This window comes from Podarcis erhardii (assembly GCF_964252035.2).
Source record: "Podarcis erhardii genome assembly, chromosome: 15".
NCBI lineage: Eukaryota > Metazoa > Chordata > Lepidosauria > Squamata > Lacertidae > Podarcis > Podarcis erhardii.
The window spans coordinates 9600536-9617074 of record NC_138505.1 but is presented as its reverse complement, the minus strand read 5'-3'; the positions used below and the strand labels follow the sequence as shown (position 1 = coordinate 9617074).

The 16539-nt window shown below is 49.2% G+C and overlaps 1 protein-coding gene across 6 annotated transcripts in view; it reads right to left on the bottom strand.

The window, feature by feature from the left end:
* Positions 1 to 14187, bottom strand: part of ADAM15 (ADAM metallopeptidase domain 15) — a 45654-nt gene extending 31467 nt beyond the window's left edge. For 2 of the 6 annotated variants that reach the window (XM_081840908.1, XM_081840913.1), the window contains exons 1-8: positions 13140 to 13561; positions 6718 to 6821; positions 5989 to 6071; positions 4365 to 4443; positions 2621 to 2697; positions 2302 to 2485; positions 2124 to 2189; positions 413 to 481 (exon numbers count right to left, since the gene is read on the bottom strand). In XM_081840908.1, the coding sequence (XP_081697034.1) occupies positions 413 to 481; positions 2124 to 2189; positions 2302 to 2485; positions 2621 to 2697; positions 4365 to 4443; positions 5989 to 6071; positions 6718 to 6821; positions 13140 to 13260 (783 nt within the window). In that variant the 5' untranslated portion in view covers positions 13261 to 13561. Of the gene's footprint in view, positions 1 to 412; positions 482 to 2123; positions 2190 to 2301; positions 2486 to 2620; positions 2698 to 4364; positions 4444 to 5988; positions 6072 to 6717; positions 6822 to 13139; positions 13566 to 13954 lie in introns of those variants that run through there. The other 4 variants (XM_081840909.1, XM_081840911.1, XM_081840912.1 and 1 more) reach the window with 4 other exon arrangements.
* Between the last annotated feature and the right edge of the window lie 2352 nt (positions 14188 to 16539).

The window sequence follows — 16539 nt, the reverse complement described above, 5'->3', positions numbered from 1 at the left end:
ATATATATATATATATATTTTAAAAAGACCTCAGACCAGAAGGCAGAGCTGAAGGAATCGGCAACTCTCAAGGTTCTTGGGTCTTAAACTGCAAATTTCCTGCCGAGCTCTCCCCAAAATTACTCTCCGTGCGAGGTAAACACTGAAGTATTTGGAGAAATGCCTTTTAAAAAGCAAAAGCAAAGACAGTTCCCCAATATATATGAAGCTGCCTGGCATCAGGGGAGACCATTAGCCAACCCAACACAAAATTGCCTAGCCAACCTCCCCTAACCTGGAAGAGGATTTGGACTACAACTCCCATCATCCCTGACAATCAGCCATGCTGGCTGATGGGAGCTGGAGTCCAAGGATGTCGTCAAACTACAATTCCCATGTGCACCACCCACATCCACCTAGGGCAGCCACTCACCCCGTCCATGTGGCTGGCGATCTCCAGCATCCGTGTTTGTGTCCAGTTAAGGTCGGGGTTCAGCTCGAACTGAAAAGGAAACAGAAGCGGAGGTGGTGGGAAGGGACTTGAGACACTGGGGGCCGAGCTCAGCTCTCTGCATCTCTCTGCCTGGCCCTCGGAACTCTCCCCAGGCCACGCCCCTCCTCAAACACTTCTGCCTGGCAGCAAGGTGTGCATGAACTCTGATCATGCCTCCTGCTTCTCTGGACAGAAGGTGGGAAGTGTGCAAATACAAAGAAAAACCTCAGATTTCCTGCACGACAAAGTTAAGGCCCTGTCCTGTACCACATGTTTAAAGCCCAGGTGTGCCTGAACAGGTTTGGGTTCGCTATGGAATTCCTGTATTTAAATACAATGGCACCTTGGTTGTCAAAGTTTTTTTAAGTTTTCAAAACATTTTCACAATAACCTTCAAATCAAATAATTGCATTCCTTCATAAGTTGACTTCCCTACCCTCACCTCCGCAGCGTTCTTACTCAAACCTTTTTCTACTGCATGATATCTTCATCAGAATTCCCATATTTTTATTTATTTTTTAAGACAGGGGTCAGCAAGGTTTACCTCACCTGGGCTGGTTCACTCCCACGGAGATTGCTCCATGGGCCAGATTGCATCTGTGCAGATGTGATTTCCGGCGCCATGGAAGCGAGTCCCTGCTCCGCGCTGTGTCGGCATGGGGACTCGCCAAGCGGGCGGCTCGGTTCGTGGGACATTTAAACGACCCCCATAGGCTGCTTGTGGCCCATGGGCCGCAGGTTGCCAACCCTTGTTTTAAGATTTACACACCGCTTTATTTAAAAACAAAACAATAACAACCACCCACCTCAAATTAGTTTACGGAGAGAATAAAATGATGGAATCATCAGCTAAAAGCAATGATTTGAAGGACAGAAATAAAACCCGCAATAAACAGGGTAAAATATACATCCAAAATCTCTAGGTGTTTGGGTAGGCATGTCTTAAGCAGAAATGTTTTTAGCAGGCTCTGAGAAGAGTACGGCGAAAGTGCCTGCTTGATGTCAAGAGGCAGGGAGTTCCAAAGTGCCTGTAAGATCAATTTTTTACAGATGTGGAGTGGGTATTACGTGGCACTTGTAGCCGTGTCAGTTATACAAGTGGGCACGTCTGGAGCAACGTGATCTTACAGGTAAACTGGCCCCAATTGTTAAGGGCTTTATAGCTTGAACTTGAGCTGGCAGCAAATCAACAACCAGTCCAGTTCTCTGAGGACATGTGTTTTATATGGTGACAAGGCCTCACTCCTGCAATTGTGCAGATTCCTCCCTTCAGGGGCTACTTTCAACCAATCATCTTACCAGACTTACTCCTTTCTGTGTACCACGGCTCTAATCGATTTACCAAACGACAACAGATTTAACCATCGGAAACATTCAGTGCAGATTTCTCTGGGAATTGGTTTCCGATGGGGACAGTGAGGGAACGAGGAGAAACAGGGAAACCTCTCCTCGTTGAGATCTGGCAACTTGAGGAATCGGCCCATTGGGAAATGTCCCTCACTGGGTAAAACTGCACATTTGCGATCCGTTTTAGAAGAGACACCACTGTGCTTTCTCTCTGGGAAGCTACGAGGAATGTGTTTACGTTTGTGTTAAGGGCTTTGCCATGGGGGGCTGGGGGGGGCGGTACGAGCATCGAGCATCGTCTCACCTCTGCCTGGTCGGCCACCATCACTAGCTCCACGAATCCACGTTCAGGCTCTGCCTCTCGCTTCGCCTGGGAGACGGGGCGAAAAACAATGTTAAGCACCTGGATTGCTACTGCCGCTCAGAATAAGCAGCACAGGGCCGGCTGGGCTGATGCTCTGGCCCAGATGTTCAAAACGTACCCTTTGTAGCCAGCTGCGCTCGGGCTGTGGCCGCGGGCGGAACTGTCCCCGGGACAGAGAGACCAGCACGCATTCCCCCGTCTCTTGCCTGACCGACTCAAGTCTGTAGGCCCTCGTACGCAGATCCTCTTCTGCGCTGGACTCCACGCTGTAGCTCCTGTCGCTGGACACAACCAGCAGACCACTGGCAGGGCGGAAAGAAAATAAACAGTCAACCACATTTTTGCCCACGGAAAACCGCAAGAGTGAAAGGAATCTGCTCAGGGGTGATCCCTCCGTCCTCCCACAGAGCTTCGCCTCATCCAGCCTCTCCTCATACCTTAGCCCAGAGCAAACGCAGACATTGGCCCAGGAGTCTCGGTAGCCCTGGATCTTGCCTCGATAGCAGCAATTGCCCTGGAAGACAGAGAAAGCAGGGAGAATAAGCACAGCCTCCCAGGTTTGGCGTTATAGCCCTGCCCTCTGCTTTTCTCACAGAAGATTTGCCCCATCCCCTTGACCACTGGGGCCACATGACCTGGGATAGCTCAGTCGGCAGAGCAAGAGATTCTTCATCTCAGGGCCGTGGGTTCGAGCCCTGCGTCGAGTAAAGGATTCCTGCACTGCCGGGAGTTAGACCCGATGACCAAGTCTATAAAAATCTATGCCGTATGTTGTAAAGCACTGTGATGCCGTTCTATGGCTTCCCCCAGAAAATTCTGGGAGCTGGAGTTTGCTAAGGGTGCTGAGCATTGTCAGGTGGCCTCCCTACTCCCCTGAAGGAGCTGCAATTCCCAGAGCGGTTTAACAACCAATCCCTCTTCTTCATAGGAAACTCTGGGGACTGTAGTTCTCTGTAAGGGAATCAGGGTTCTCCTAACAACTCTCAGTGCCCTTCACAAACTACAGCTTCCAGAATTCTTTGGGGGAAACATGGTAGCTTAAAGTGCTTTCAATATAACCCTTAACTTAACCCTTCCTAGCTCCACAGTTGAAATACTTTATTGTCACTTGTACAGTGATTTGTATACAGTGAGATTACTTGAACACTCCCCCACTCAGCTCTCTTAGTCTTAATTCCCCTCGTTTACTGACACACACACACCAAACCCAAAAGTCAGTTGCCCTGTTGTTATCTTTTCATTCAGCAGCCTAACAGCCCACAGACAGAAGCTGTTCTTTACCCTGTTGGTGCGACTAATCAGGCTTCTATAACTTCTGCCTGAGGGCAGGAGATCAAGAAAGTGCTGGCCAGGGTGTGAATCACCCCTGAGAATTTTCCTCACTCTCCTGAGGCAACGTTCTTCCGCTATTTCATCCAGTGGATTCACGGGACAGCCCATAATATCTTGTGCTGTATTCACCACCCTCTGTAGGCACTTCCTATCGGATGATGTCAAACCAGCGTACCACACTGTGATGCAGTATGAAAGGACACTTTCTATTGTTGCTATTGTTGACCGGTAGAAGGAGATCATCAAATGTTGATTGACATTGTTCTTCCGCAAGACTCTGAGGAGATGGAGTCTCTGTTGGGCTTTCTTAACCACCTGGGTTGTATTTATTTTCCAAGTAAGGTCTTTAAGCTTTTTGAGAATACAACAACCAGAACGGTACACAGTGTGTTACAGATATCGTATCTGAAGAAGTGTGCATGCACACGAAAGCTCATACCTAGAACTAACTCAGTTGGTCTTTAAGGTGCTACTGGAAGGAATTTTTTTATTTTGTTTTGGTACACAGTGTGGTTAGACTGTGAAAGGCCTGAGGCAGCTAGCTTTTCCCCAACGTGAAATCCACCTTTTTCAGAGTTTCCGCCCACAGGCTGGACCTTTTCCCCTTGAACCCTCTCTGCTGCTATGACCCCAATCTCTCTTTCCTGGCCAATCGCTGCCCACTCAGATCCCAGCCTGCTTCTCCAGCCCTGGAGCTGGCACCTCTGCTGAAACTTCTGCATCGTGGCAGAGTCCCAGCTGGCAGAGGAGGTGGGCCCAGGAATAAACATTCCCCAGGCCCTGGATTTCGGTGGGGATGGGTGCCAGCAGAGGAATGGGCTGCGCAGAGCCAGAAAAACAGATGCCCACCTCTGTGCTCGTCGGATGCGTCGCCCTCTCCCCGCTGGAAAGGTAATAGACGAGTCCTTGGGTGCCTGCCAGCAGCTCCCTACGATGGAAGACATACAAATCAGCAGGGACAGACTGTGGATTTGGAGGACGCAGAAAGGTTGCAGGGAAAAGATGGCAGCAAAGCTCCTTTTTAAAATTTGCCCCTTGAATCAGAACCACGAGGACTGGAAGCTTAATTGATTTTTAGGCGAGGGACCCTAGCAGAGAACCTGCCTTGCATGCAGGTCTTGGGTTCAATCTCCAATACAGTGGTACCTCAGGTTAAGAACTTAATTCATTCTGGAGGTCCGTTCTTAACCTGAAACTGTTCTTAACCTGAAGCACTAATGCAGCCTCCTGTGGGATTTCTGTTCTCATCCTGAAGCAAAGTCCTTAACCTGAGGTACTATTTCTGGGTTAGCGGAGTCTGTAACCTGAAGCGTCTGTAACCCAAGGTACCACTGTAGCATCTTCATACAGGGCTGGGAATATCTCTTTCTCTGAAATCCTGGAAGCCCACAAGCAGATCAGACTGAGCTTAGATGGCCCTTTGGCCTGATCCTGCAGGGATCTTGGGTTACTGCAGCTCTCAAACTCTTTTCTCTAGGCCACACTTTCAGAATAAACATTTGCTTGTGCCACACTGAATTTTTCAACGGTAAGAAATGCAACGGAAAACAAAAAGGTTGCAACTGGGATTGTCCTCAACGTTGCTTGATACTCTTTGCTCTCAGTTTGAGAAGATATCTAGCCATATTCTGCAAATAAATATATTTATTGATACTATACAGGCAACGGCCGTTTTGCACGGGGGTTACGTTCCTGACCCTTGCACGTGTCGACGGAGCATACAAAAGCCCGCCCAAGCCCCTTTTTCCTGCCACTTCTGGGTTTGTTGCGATGTGTGGATGTGCTGTCACACACATATTGGACCAGAAAAACAGCCGTCGCCTGTACTACACTGAAATGTTTAAACGTTTCTTGGATTCTCCTCACAGCTCCCTGCCACACTTGCCATCCTCTGCGCGACACCCTTGAAGAACCACTGGATTACACTAAGATTCAGGGAGGGGGTTAGGATAAAATGGTGGACATGGCGCCCTGCTTTATTTCCTGTGGGTTGTTTTAATAATGTGATGGTGGCTGCGGAGTATCGAAGCAGGAGCCAAAATACAGTGGTACCTCTGGTTACGTACTTAATTCGTTCCGGAGGTCCGTTGTGAACCTGAAACTGTTCTAAACCTCTGTCCACAGGAGTTGAATGGGGCCCTCTGGGTCTCTCTGTCTGTTACAGTGATACCTCGGGTTAAGTACTTAATTCGTTCTGGAGGTCCGTTCTTAACCTGAAACTGTTCTTAACCTGAAGCACCACTTTAGCTAATGGGGCCTCCTGCTGCCGCCGGAGCACGATTTCTGTTCTTATCCTGAAGCAAAGTTCTGAACCCGAGGTACTATTTCTGGGTTAGCGGAGTCTGTAACCTGAAGCGCATGTAACCTGAAGCGTATGTAACCCGAGGTACCACTGTAATTCCAGGGGCAAAGCTAGAGATTTCTGGTTAGAAGGCGCTTGTCACTTCTGTCCATGATGCAAACCTGAACTCACCGATTCTGTACCAAGTCCAGGAGGAGGCGATCTCCCTCGACCTCCAGCGCAACCCTCAGCCGAGCCGGGAAGCCCTGAGACCCCTGAAAAGGAGAGAGGTGATGGTTGGTAGAAGGCAACAGAGAACCCATCATGTTTTCTGTGTGGACAGATCTCACCTGCCCCTGCTTAGTAAGTAAGAAAGGGTATCGCTGTGAGCCAGAGCAAGTGGCTGAGACCACCCTCTTGGGCCAGATCTCTGCATGCAAGCTGAACTCTTTCCAAAAGTGCCCCTTTCACCAAGGCCAAACCTAGGGCAGGAAAAAAAAAGCTCCCTTCGTCCCCTTGATGGCAGGAAGCACCTCGCCCAGCTTAGCTCATTGTCCTCCTGCAGGCGTGAAGGGGAGCGGGGCTTGTGTGTGACCGAGCATGTTGCACAGGGGTGTCTGCTTCTCTCCCCCCACCCTGGCCATCCCCACCCAGCGTTTCCTGCCCAGGAGCAATACCCGGAAATGCTTGGAGGCTCCCAGCATCTGTGGGTCAAGCAAAGGATTGGGAGGGCAGGCTGAAGGCTTGGGGAGAGGGGGAGGCGAGTGGCACCGGTTGCAGAACGCGATGAGCTCATTTGGCCAGCTCAGCTCGAGGTCACGGCGTCACCGCAGCTGCTCCACTGCCCCCTTTCCGACCGCCTCCAGCTTTCTCCCGGTTAACAGATCTCTCTCCAGCTGGAAAGCCGGCATGGAAACTCACCAACGCCGCCTCCTTCAGGCTGACGGGCTGCCCGCCCCACAGGATCGTTGGCGAGATGGGCCACGAACAGGTCCTGTCATCCCATGGCCGTTGGGTCCCGACATCTGAAATTGGGAATGGGCAAGGGGTTACTCTCAGTTTCGTGTTTTCCTGCAATCTTAAATTTGGCTCACCGCTCCAAGCTACGATTAGTTTTTTTTCCAAGCCCTCGTGAAAATTCACCAGCTTTTCAGCGTCACTTTCTCCCCCCCCCCCCCAGGTTTCGTTTCACTATATAACGCATATAAAACCACAGGGATTTAACAACAGGTGAAAAACGAAACTACAAAATAGGCACGTAGAATGAATCCCATAGCACACGGGTTAAAGCAACAAGAGGACCAGCGTTATCAGATTAGCAAGTCCAGTTCCAGATTTGTCAGGCTTGAAAATTACGGTTTCGCTGCATACATGATAAAAGGGTGGCATATCACATTAAAAGTGTCTGGAAGTTTTCATTCTTGTTGATTTTAGTGCTAATTTCTCATGCCCGTTTTTTTGGTATGCAATTTCAACTATTATTTTTGCAAAATAACCTTTTCCTAGACACAATGCACTGCTGCATGCTTTTTTGACTAATGCATACATTTTGACGCACACAACGGCCTGGTATATGTATTTGAAGACCCCCTCACTCAGCTGGAATACAGAATTGCAAAATTTGAAGAACTGCACATTTCAAAGGAGGGTGTTCTGGTTTGCAGATTGTTCCGGGAACTGCAGATATAACAAGTTCTCCTTTAAATGCAAACGGAAACAGATTTCTTCTCCAGTGCAACACGGAATGCCAAAAAACCAAAGCATTCGCCGCCTCCCTTCCCTCTCTGCTCCATCCAGTTGAAAGCCCTTTTCCCCCCACCAGCTTTCATGCCCAGCCATGTATTAAATCGGTATATTGGAAAGTCCGGATTCCCCATGGAGAAAGCTCGCGATGCCGTCACCTCAATGAATAATGCAAATGGACACTGTTATAAACAGTTGCAAGGCCTAATTGGTTCAGCTTCTGAAAGGCATGGAAACAGTTGTGGACAGAACCTCGGCCCTCCAGATATTGCTGGGCTCCCCAACTCCCACCATCTCTAACCACTAGTCATACTGGCTGAGAGGCTGATGGGAGGCAGAGCCCTATACAGCACTTTGAGTGCTGGCAGTCTGACCTTTGGAGGGGGCCACAGGTCCCCTTGATCTGCCCTACCTTCTGAGTCCCTCACCAGACTTTGAAGATCTTATGGACTAGAAACCTGTGTGGTGTTGTGCACAGGTTTTTTAGTATTATTATTATTCTTTTGTACGAGTAGAATTCAGCCTTAGAGCTGAAATACAAGCAAGATTATGTCACAATAGACTTCTCCCCCCCCCCCTTTCCAAGGAACTAAAGAAAGGACTTCCTTTCTTTGTGGGGTTCTGCTGAATCACTCGACAAAGTGCATTGAGATGTGCAGCAAATGAGCCTTCGCTCCAACAGGCTTAAGGGCTTAAATGGTGCTGGAAAGGGGAGGGTGGTGAGCTGAAAGCAGGGAGTGGGGGGGGGGTGCACAGAAAAGGTGACTAACATTACAAGCCCATGCATGTTTACTCAGAACCACCCCCTGCCTCTGTTCGATGGGGCTCATTCCCTGGTAAAGGTACATCTGGTTGCTGTTTGACCTGACATGTTCGTGCACAGATAAAAGGAAACGTTTTTCTAAATCAATCTTTGGTCCGTCAACATCAGGATTGATCACACTGGCCTGCAGCAGCATTCCAGGAATTTGGGTGGACTAAGCTCCTTCCTACCATCTATGAAGCTGCCTTATGCAGATTCAGCCCATCAAGAGCAGTATTGTCTACACTGGCTGGCAGCAGCTCTCTGGGATTTCAGACAAGAGTCACTTCCAGATACCGGGAGCTGAACCTTATAATTCTGCATGTACTCTGCCACTGAGTTCTGGGCTTCCCCCTAGAAATAACGCAGGACCCCAGCCCCCATCATTCAAAACGTATGACTGATTGGAACAGGAACCTCAGAAGCCGCCTTCTTCAGAGTCAGAACGTTGGTCCTTCTAGCCAAGTATTGCGTGCACGGGCTGGCAGCAGCTCAATTGGGATTTCAGACAAGTGCCTCATCCCACCCTACCTGGAGATCCTGGGAACAGAACCTGGCACCTTCTGCATGCAAAGCAAGCGCTCTACCAATGAGCTACCGCCTGTTTGCTACACCATTTAAGAACTGTGAAGACCATCTGAGTGAAGGTTCATAAAATAGTTCAGCTGGTGAGAGCATAGTCCTCCTGACAATGCCAAGGCTGCAGGTTCAATCCCGGTAAGGGACAGGTGCATATTCCTGCATTGCAGGGGGGTTGGACTAGATGACCCTCAGGGTTCCCTTCCAACCCTACGGTGCCGTGAAAAGCACATCAGAAGGGCCCAGCTGGATCAGGCTAAAGGCCCACATCCTGTTCTCACAGGGGCTGCTAGCCAGATGGAAGCCCGTATTCCTCTGCTCACTTTGACATCTGGCCCCCAGAAGGTTGCTTGGAAGACAATGCAGCCCAGGAGCTCAAGAAGGGCAAAGCCAAAATCCATTGTGGAGGTACCAGTTTAAAAATTTAGCAGGTGGCCAAGGAGAAACCACATGGATTTCTGTGCAGCACTTAGGATAAGTTGAAAGCCAGAGTGAGGATCCTCTTGGAAGATTGCATCCAATCAAGGAGTGCACAGTAACGTAAACGGAGCGTTGTTATTGGAGAGGCACTAGAAGCTGAGTGTGCAGACACACAATGCCCCCCCCATCACTTCCAGGGGGTTGAGTAGATTTTAAGGAGTACAGTAAAAACTTCTACCAGTCCAGTCCAGCCCCCCCCCCCGATTTCTTAGCTGCCCAAACCATAGAGGTTGGTTGGACTCCAACTCCCATCAGCCAGTGCAGCCAATGGTCAGGGATGATGGGAGTTGCAGTCCAACACCTTTAAGAGGGTCACTGGTTCCCTTTGTCCTTCACACGTCCCAACCAATTGGGGATCACAGGTTAAGTGCACTTAACAGAGGTGTGAAGCAGGGATGGGGAACCCACAGCCTTCCTGACGTTGCTGGACTCCGACTCCCATCAGCCCCAGCTAGCAATGGCCCACGAGTCAGGGAAGATGGGAGGTGGAGTTCAGGACCACCTGGAAGACCGCAAGTTCTCGAGCTCTGCTTTTTAGGATCCTAGGAAGCTGCCTTAATCCAGATCACTCTCAGAATCGCTTATCCTGGCTTGGTAGCAGCTCTATCACACAGGATAGGGCCGTGCTACTGCCTTCGATCTTGGAGTTTTCCAGAGGAATCTGACTGGCCACCCACTGTTGGGAGAACAGACAGATAATGGTCTAGAGATGGGAGTTTTGCTCCGATCCCACAAAATCCCCTTTATATCCCTAGGCATAAATTCTGAAAAGCAGCCTTTAACCTCCCTTCATCCTAAACTTCTCAATCCCCCATTGTTTTGGAAGCGGAGGACCAGGGCTGCCAACTCTCAAACAGGTAACTATAACGAGGATAGCAGATAACGGAGCATCCAGGTTCAGAGGCAGCCTACCTGCCGACAGAGCAGCCACACCCAACCTTGGTCCCCAGATGTTGCTGGGACTACAACCCCCATCATTCCCAGCCATCATTGCCCATGGTCAGAGGATGGGAGTTGTAGTCCCAACTGTGTCTGAAGAAACCAAGGACAGGCTAGAGAGATTAATGATGGGGAGAGGGCTCTTGGCTTCATAAACCTGTTGGAAAACAAACTCATGGATGTTTGGTCTAGCGTTGCCAACTTCTGCAGCTGCGCCTTTAACAGCAATTTGACCTGCAGCAGTGAACAGGTGATCGTATTACGTTCAATGTCATGGAAAGTACACCTGCTGATTTCTCCATCTCAAACCACTGTTAAAAAATGGAGGGAAAGGGAAAGGGAAAGAGACCGCTGACCATTAGGTCCAGTCGTAACCGACTCTGGGGTTGCAGCGCTCATCTCGCTTTATTGGCCGAGGGAGCCGGCGTACAGCTTCCGGGTCATGTAGCCAGCATGACTGAGCCGCTTCTGGGGAACCAGAGCAGCGCACGGAAACGCCATTTACCTTCCTGCCGGAGTGGTACCTATTTATCTACTTGCACTGGCATGCTTTCAAACTGCTAGGTTGGCAGGAGCAGGGACCAAGCAACAGGAGCTCACCCCATCGCGGGGATTTGAACCGCCGACCTTCTGATCGGCAAGTCCTAGATTCTGTGGTTTATCCCACAGCGCCACCCGCGTCCCTTCCACCCCCCAAATCCTCCTCACCTGCCTTCTCCAGCTATCAGCAACCTCCACCCAAGGTGGGGAGAGAACCTAGGAATATAGGCAGCTGCCTTCTTCCGAGTCAGGCCCATCAAAGCTCAGTACTGTCTACACTGACTGGCAGCAGCTCTGCAGGGTTTTCAGAGAGGGAGTCTCTCGCAGCCCTACCTGGAGATGCCAGGGATGAAACCTGAGACCTCCTGTGTGCAATGCAGCTGCTCCGCCACTGAACTATGGCAAAAACTGCCTCTTTCGGCTGCTGATTCAGAGGGCAAGAGTACACCACACACCATACAGGAAGCCCAGACTCTCACAACCAAGGGTGCAGTTAGAAAACAGCGCCAACCCCAGCTTTCTAGATGAGCAAGACACGGTTTCAAAGAGGCACCTGTCTATAGCGTTCACTTCAATTATTTTATAAGGCAGGGCAGTTAAGGGCTGCAATCCTACTGTCATACTTACTTGAGAGCAATCCCATTGAATGCGATGAAAACATGCCTAAACGACTCAGTGCTTAATTTGTAAAGGGGGGGGGGGTTAAAATCTGTTAGCAGCAACTCCCCTCCCCCTCCATTTTGGAAATTTCCCCTCTAATATTTGATATGGGTCTATTTACTGCGTGGCAATGCAAATACCAGGGACGCGGGTGGCGCTGTGGGTTAAACCACAGAGCATAGGACTTGCCGATCAGAAGGTTGGCAGTTCGAATTCCCGTGACGGGGTGAGCTCCCGTTGCTCAGTCCCTGCTCCTGCCATCCTAGCAGTTCAAAAGCACGTCAAAGTGCAAGTAGATAAATAGGTACCACTCCGGCGGGAAGGTAAACGGTGTTTCTGTGCACTGCTCTGGTTTGCCAGAAGCGGCTTAGTCATGCTGGCCACGACCTGGAAGCTGTATGACAGCTCCCTCGGCCAATAAAGCGAGATGAGCACCGCAACCCCAGAGTAGGCCACGACTGGACCTAATGGTCAGGGGCAGTGGCGTAGTGTGGGTTGTCAGCACCCGGGGCAAGTAATTTGCGCCCCCTAACCCGTGGATTTGTGCCCCCTAACCCTAACCCCCAGATGTTGCGCCCGGTGCGGCCGGCCCCCCCCTGCACCCCCCATGCTACGCCACTGGTCAGGGGTCCCTTTACCTTTACCTTTGAATGCAAATGCCCTCTGAACATGCTTAGGGGCACCTTCATCTTGTCTGCCTCCAATGAAGAGGGTTGGCCAATGGCTCCATGGTGGGATAAACTAAACCACAGGCAGAGATGGGGAAATTGTCACACTCCAGATGTTGTCTGGCTCACATCAGTCCCAGCCAGTTTGGCCAACGGTCAGGGGCATAGGTGCCAACTCCCTGGGGCACTGAGTGCCCGAGCACCCTCAAAATTTCCTATGAAGGTGCTGGGCATGCCAGGATCATGCACATTGCATGGCACCCACGGTCAGGGATGATGGGAGCTGTAGTCCAGCAACATCTGCAGGTCTACAGGTTTTCCACTCCTGTCCTGGACCAATCATGTCCTAACCAATCAGGGATCACATAAAAATGGATTTACAGAGGTCCAAAGGATGCGGCCCTCCATATGATGTCAGGCTCCAGCTCCCATCAGCTCCAGCCAGCATGGGATGATGGGACCTGGAGTCCAAAAACATTTGGAGAGAGATACACAGGTTTCCCCACCCTAGTATAACAGCTTAGAAGAGAGAGGCTGCAATTCTAACGCCACTTACCGTCAAATCCAACGGGAATGACTTCTTTGCAGATATGAATAGAACTGCAACTTGACTCATCAGGAAATTCCGCTCCTACCTCTCCCATCTCACTACTGACAAGCTGCTGTTTTCTCTGCAACACGCAATAATGCTGGCCTGATTTATTATTGTGAGCACCTGCTCTGCATGCAAAAGGCTCCAGGTTAAATCCCCAACATCTCCAGGTAAGCTTGGCAATAAAAGCACCTTTACTGAGAGCTGCTGCTGCTGCTAGGCAGCCAGTGTGGGAAGAAGAAACGTGTGAAGAAGTAGCGCTTGGGAAGAAGTAACGTGTGAAGGCGGCCCCAAGGGGCGGCGGGGAAAGGGGTAAGCGGCATACGCCTCTCTGACTCACCGTCCTTCCGTGCTCTCGAAGTGCCTTCGCGCTGCTCCGGCGTCGCTCCGGGGAGAAAGCCGCCAAGCCCGAAGGGAGCGCAGGAAGCCAGAAGTACGCCGACCCCCCAAAGCAGCGCCATGCGTCTCTCGCAGCCGCCGGGGAGCCGCGGGAAGAGGCGCCCCGACGGTGCGCCCTAGCGCGCAACAACCGCCGGCTCCTTGGAGAGGTCCGTGCGCCCTTGGAGACGCTTTCGGGGCGCTCGCTTGGAGAGCAGCCGGAGATCGGGGCGGCCAGGAAGGGGAGCAGCTTGGCTCCGGAGCAGCAGCCAAGGCTCCGGCTAAATCCCTCCCCGGGGCCGGACTGCGACGGATCAGGGGCCGCCTCCTCCTCGGCCCCGCCGCCGCCTCCTCCCGCCTCGCATTGCAGCGCAGCTGCTGGGCCCGCCCGAGAACGGGAACTTCCTGCCCAAGCGACCTTCAGCCTCCGCCCGGCTGCGCGTTGCCAAAGCCCGGCCCGAGAAGCCGCGGCGCGCCCGCCCTCCTCCCCGGCTGGCGCAGGGCCGGGACGCGCCCAAGGAGGGCGCACCGGGCGGGCGAGGCGCCAGCATCTCCGCCCGGCCGAAGAAGGGGCTCCGAGGCTGGGAAGCGGCGCCGCTTCCGAAAAGGGATTGGCAGCAGCGGGGAAGGGGGCGGTGGAGAGCTTCGGGATTTCCCTGCTCCAGAGGGAAGGGCGAGGCATGGCATTTTGGACCTGACAGGAGTTGCCAAACAGAATAATAACAACAACAACAACAATAAAAAAATATCATCATCTTCCTTGCGAAATCGCCTTACCCCAAACACGCCTACTCCGCTGCTCCAATCTGCAGGACTGGCCCTGTTGCAATCCGCGCATAACACCCGCATAGTCGGCGTCCCACATTTGTAAGAAGTTACCCTTTGGAACTCCCTGCCTATTGATGTCAGGTCTTTCCCGGCACCTGCTAAAAACATTTCTGTTTAAGCAAACCTACCCAGATATGTAGAATGTTGGCCGATTTTTAAAATCTGGGTTTTTTTTAGCTTACTGGTTTTTTTAAAAAAAACTTTTTATTTTTACTGGTTATTTTATTCTTTCATTCTTTTTGTAAATTGCTTCGAGGGCTTTATGATGGGCAAGCAGTATATAAATCTTTGAAATAAATACATTAAATAAATAAATATTAAAAATCTTTTTTTTTTTTAATAAATATTTATTAAGGTTTTTAAATATAAATGCACACATAATACACAATCTTATTTCTGTCATAACAATTTCATCACTTCTTTGGACTCCCTCACGTCTCCCGCTCCCATTTGCATCGTTAAAAATTTTTCCACACAAATTATCAACTTGTTTTCAATCTCATGTCCATTCATTCAAATATAATCTAGCACTTCTTCCAACAAATTTTATATTTTCTTTAGTCTCACTTATCATCAAATTTAAATCTAATTTAGTGGTGAGCAGTTTTTTATAATCCAGCATCCTTCTTAAGATTCAACCAAATTACAATGTTTTTGTAAATACATTTTGAATTTCTCCCAGTCTTCCTCCATCTTCTCTTCTCCCAGATCACGGATTCTGCCGGTCATCTCGGCCAGTTGCATATAGTCCATCAGCTGCATCTGCCACTCTTCCAGTGTGGGTAGATCTTGAGTTTTCCAGTTTTTTGCGATAAGAATCCTTGCTGCCGTTGTTGCATACATGAAAAATGTTCGATCCTTCTTTAAGACCTTCTGGCCGACAATACCCAGGAGGAAGGCCTCTGGTTTCTTTGTGAAGGTATACTTAAATACCTTTTTCAGTTCATTATATATCATTTCCCAGAAGACCTTCACCTTAGGGCATGTCCACCAGAGGTGAAAGAATGTTCCTTCATTTTCTTTACATTTCCAACATTTATTATCAGACGAATGGTATATTTTAGCAAGTTTAACTGGGGTCATGTACCATCTATATATCATTTTCATAACATTTTCCTTCAGAGCATTACATGCGGTGAAGTTCAGCCCAGTGGTCCACAACCTTTCCCAGTCCTCAAACATAATGTTATGCCCAATGTCCTGTGCCCATTTTATCATAGCCGATTTAACCATTTCGTCTTGTGTATTCCATTTTAACAGCAAGTTATACATTCTAGATAGTACCTTAGTCTTTGGTTCTAACAATTCAGTTTCTAACTTCGATTTCTCCACCTGGAACCCTAACTTTTTATCATTTTTAAAAACTTCTTTAATCTGAGCATAATGTAACCAGTCTCGCACCTTATCCTTCATTTTCTCCAAACTCTGCAATTTCCAATTGTCTCCATCTTTTTCTAATATTTCCCAATATTTTGGCCATTTGGCCTCCATATTGGGTCTTTTTAGGGCCTAAATAAATATTAAAAATCATAGGTAAAGGACCCCTGGACAGTTAAGCCCAGTCAAAGGCGACTGGGGTTGCAGCACTCATCTCGCTTTCAGGCCAAGGGAGCCGGCATTTGTCCACAGACAGCTTTCTGGGTCATGTGGCCTGCAAAGAGGCGTGGCCTGGGGAGAATCCAGAGGTCAAAACAGAGTAGTCTGGAGGGCCACATTCAGCCCGCAGGCTGGAGGTTCCCACCTTGTGTTAAGAAAAATTGAGATTAGGGCATAATATCCAACTTTCAGATTGGGAAAGGTTAGGGTTGATTTGAAATTCTCGGTGTGCTGTACATTGAAAGAAAACTATGAAAATGATGTACCAATGGTATTTGACTCCCAGTAAGTTAGCAAAAATGTCTAAGATAGGTACAAATATCTGCGGGAAATGTAAAGAAAAAGAAGGCACCTTTTATCCTATGTGGGGGTCTTGTAAGGTAATAAAAGCATTCTGGGAAATGATATATAATGAATTGAAAAAAATGTTCAGATTAACTTTTATTAAAAACCAAAACCACAACCCAGAGGCTTAGAAATTGTAGGTGCTGAAATTCCAAGGGAGCAAAAAAAAAAGACTTTTTATGTATGACAGCCACACGGATGCTATTAGCCCAGAGATGGAAAGAAGAGAAAGTCCCTACCAGAGAAGAATGGCAAATTAAACTGTTGGACTATGCCGAAATGGCGAAACTGACAGGAAATCTCAGGAACCAAGAAGACCAAACTTTAACCCAGGATGAGAAAAAATTATAATTTATCTTGGAGACCGCTGTAAGCAGATGAAAACATTAGCAGGATTGCAATAACACTTGCAATGTACGTAGCAAGTACTATGGAGGTAATGGAGTTATATAAAATATGGACTATTGAAAAAGATGCAGAAGAAAAGGTTTAATAATAGGACCCATGGAGGGGAAGGTGGGAAGTCTAGAGATTCGTCCCTATTACAGTGGTACCTCAGGTTAAGAACTTAATTCATTCCGGAGGTCCGTTCT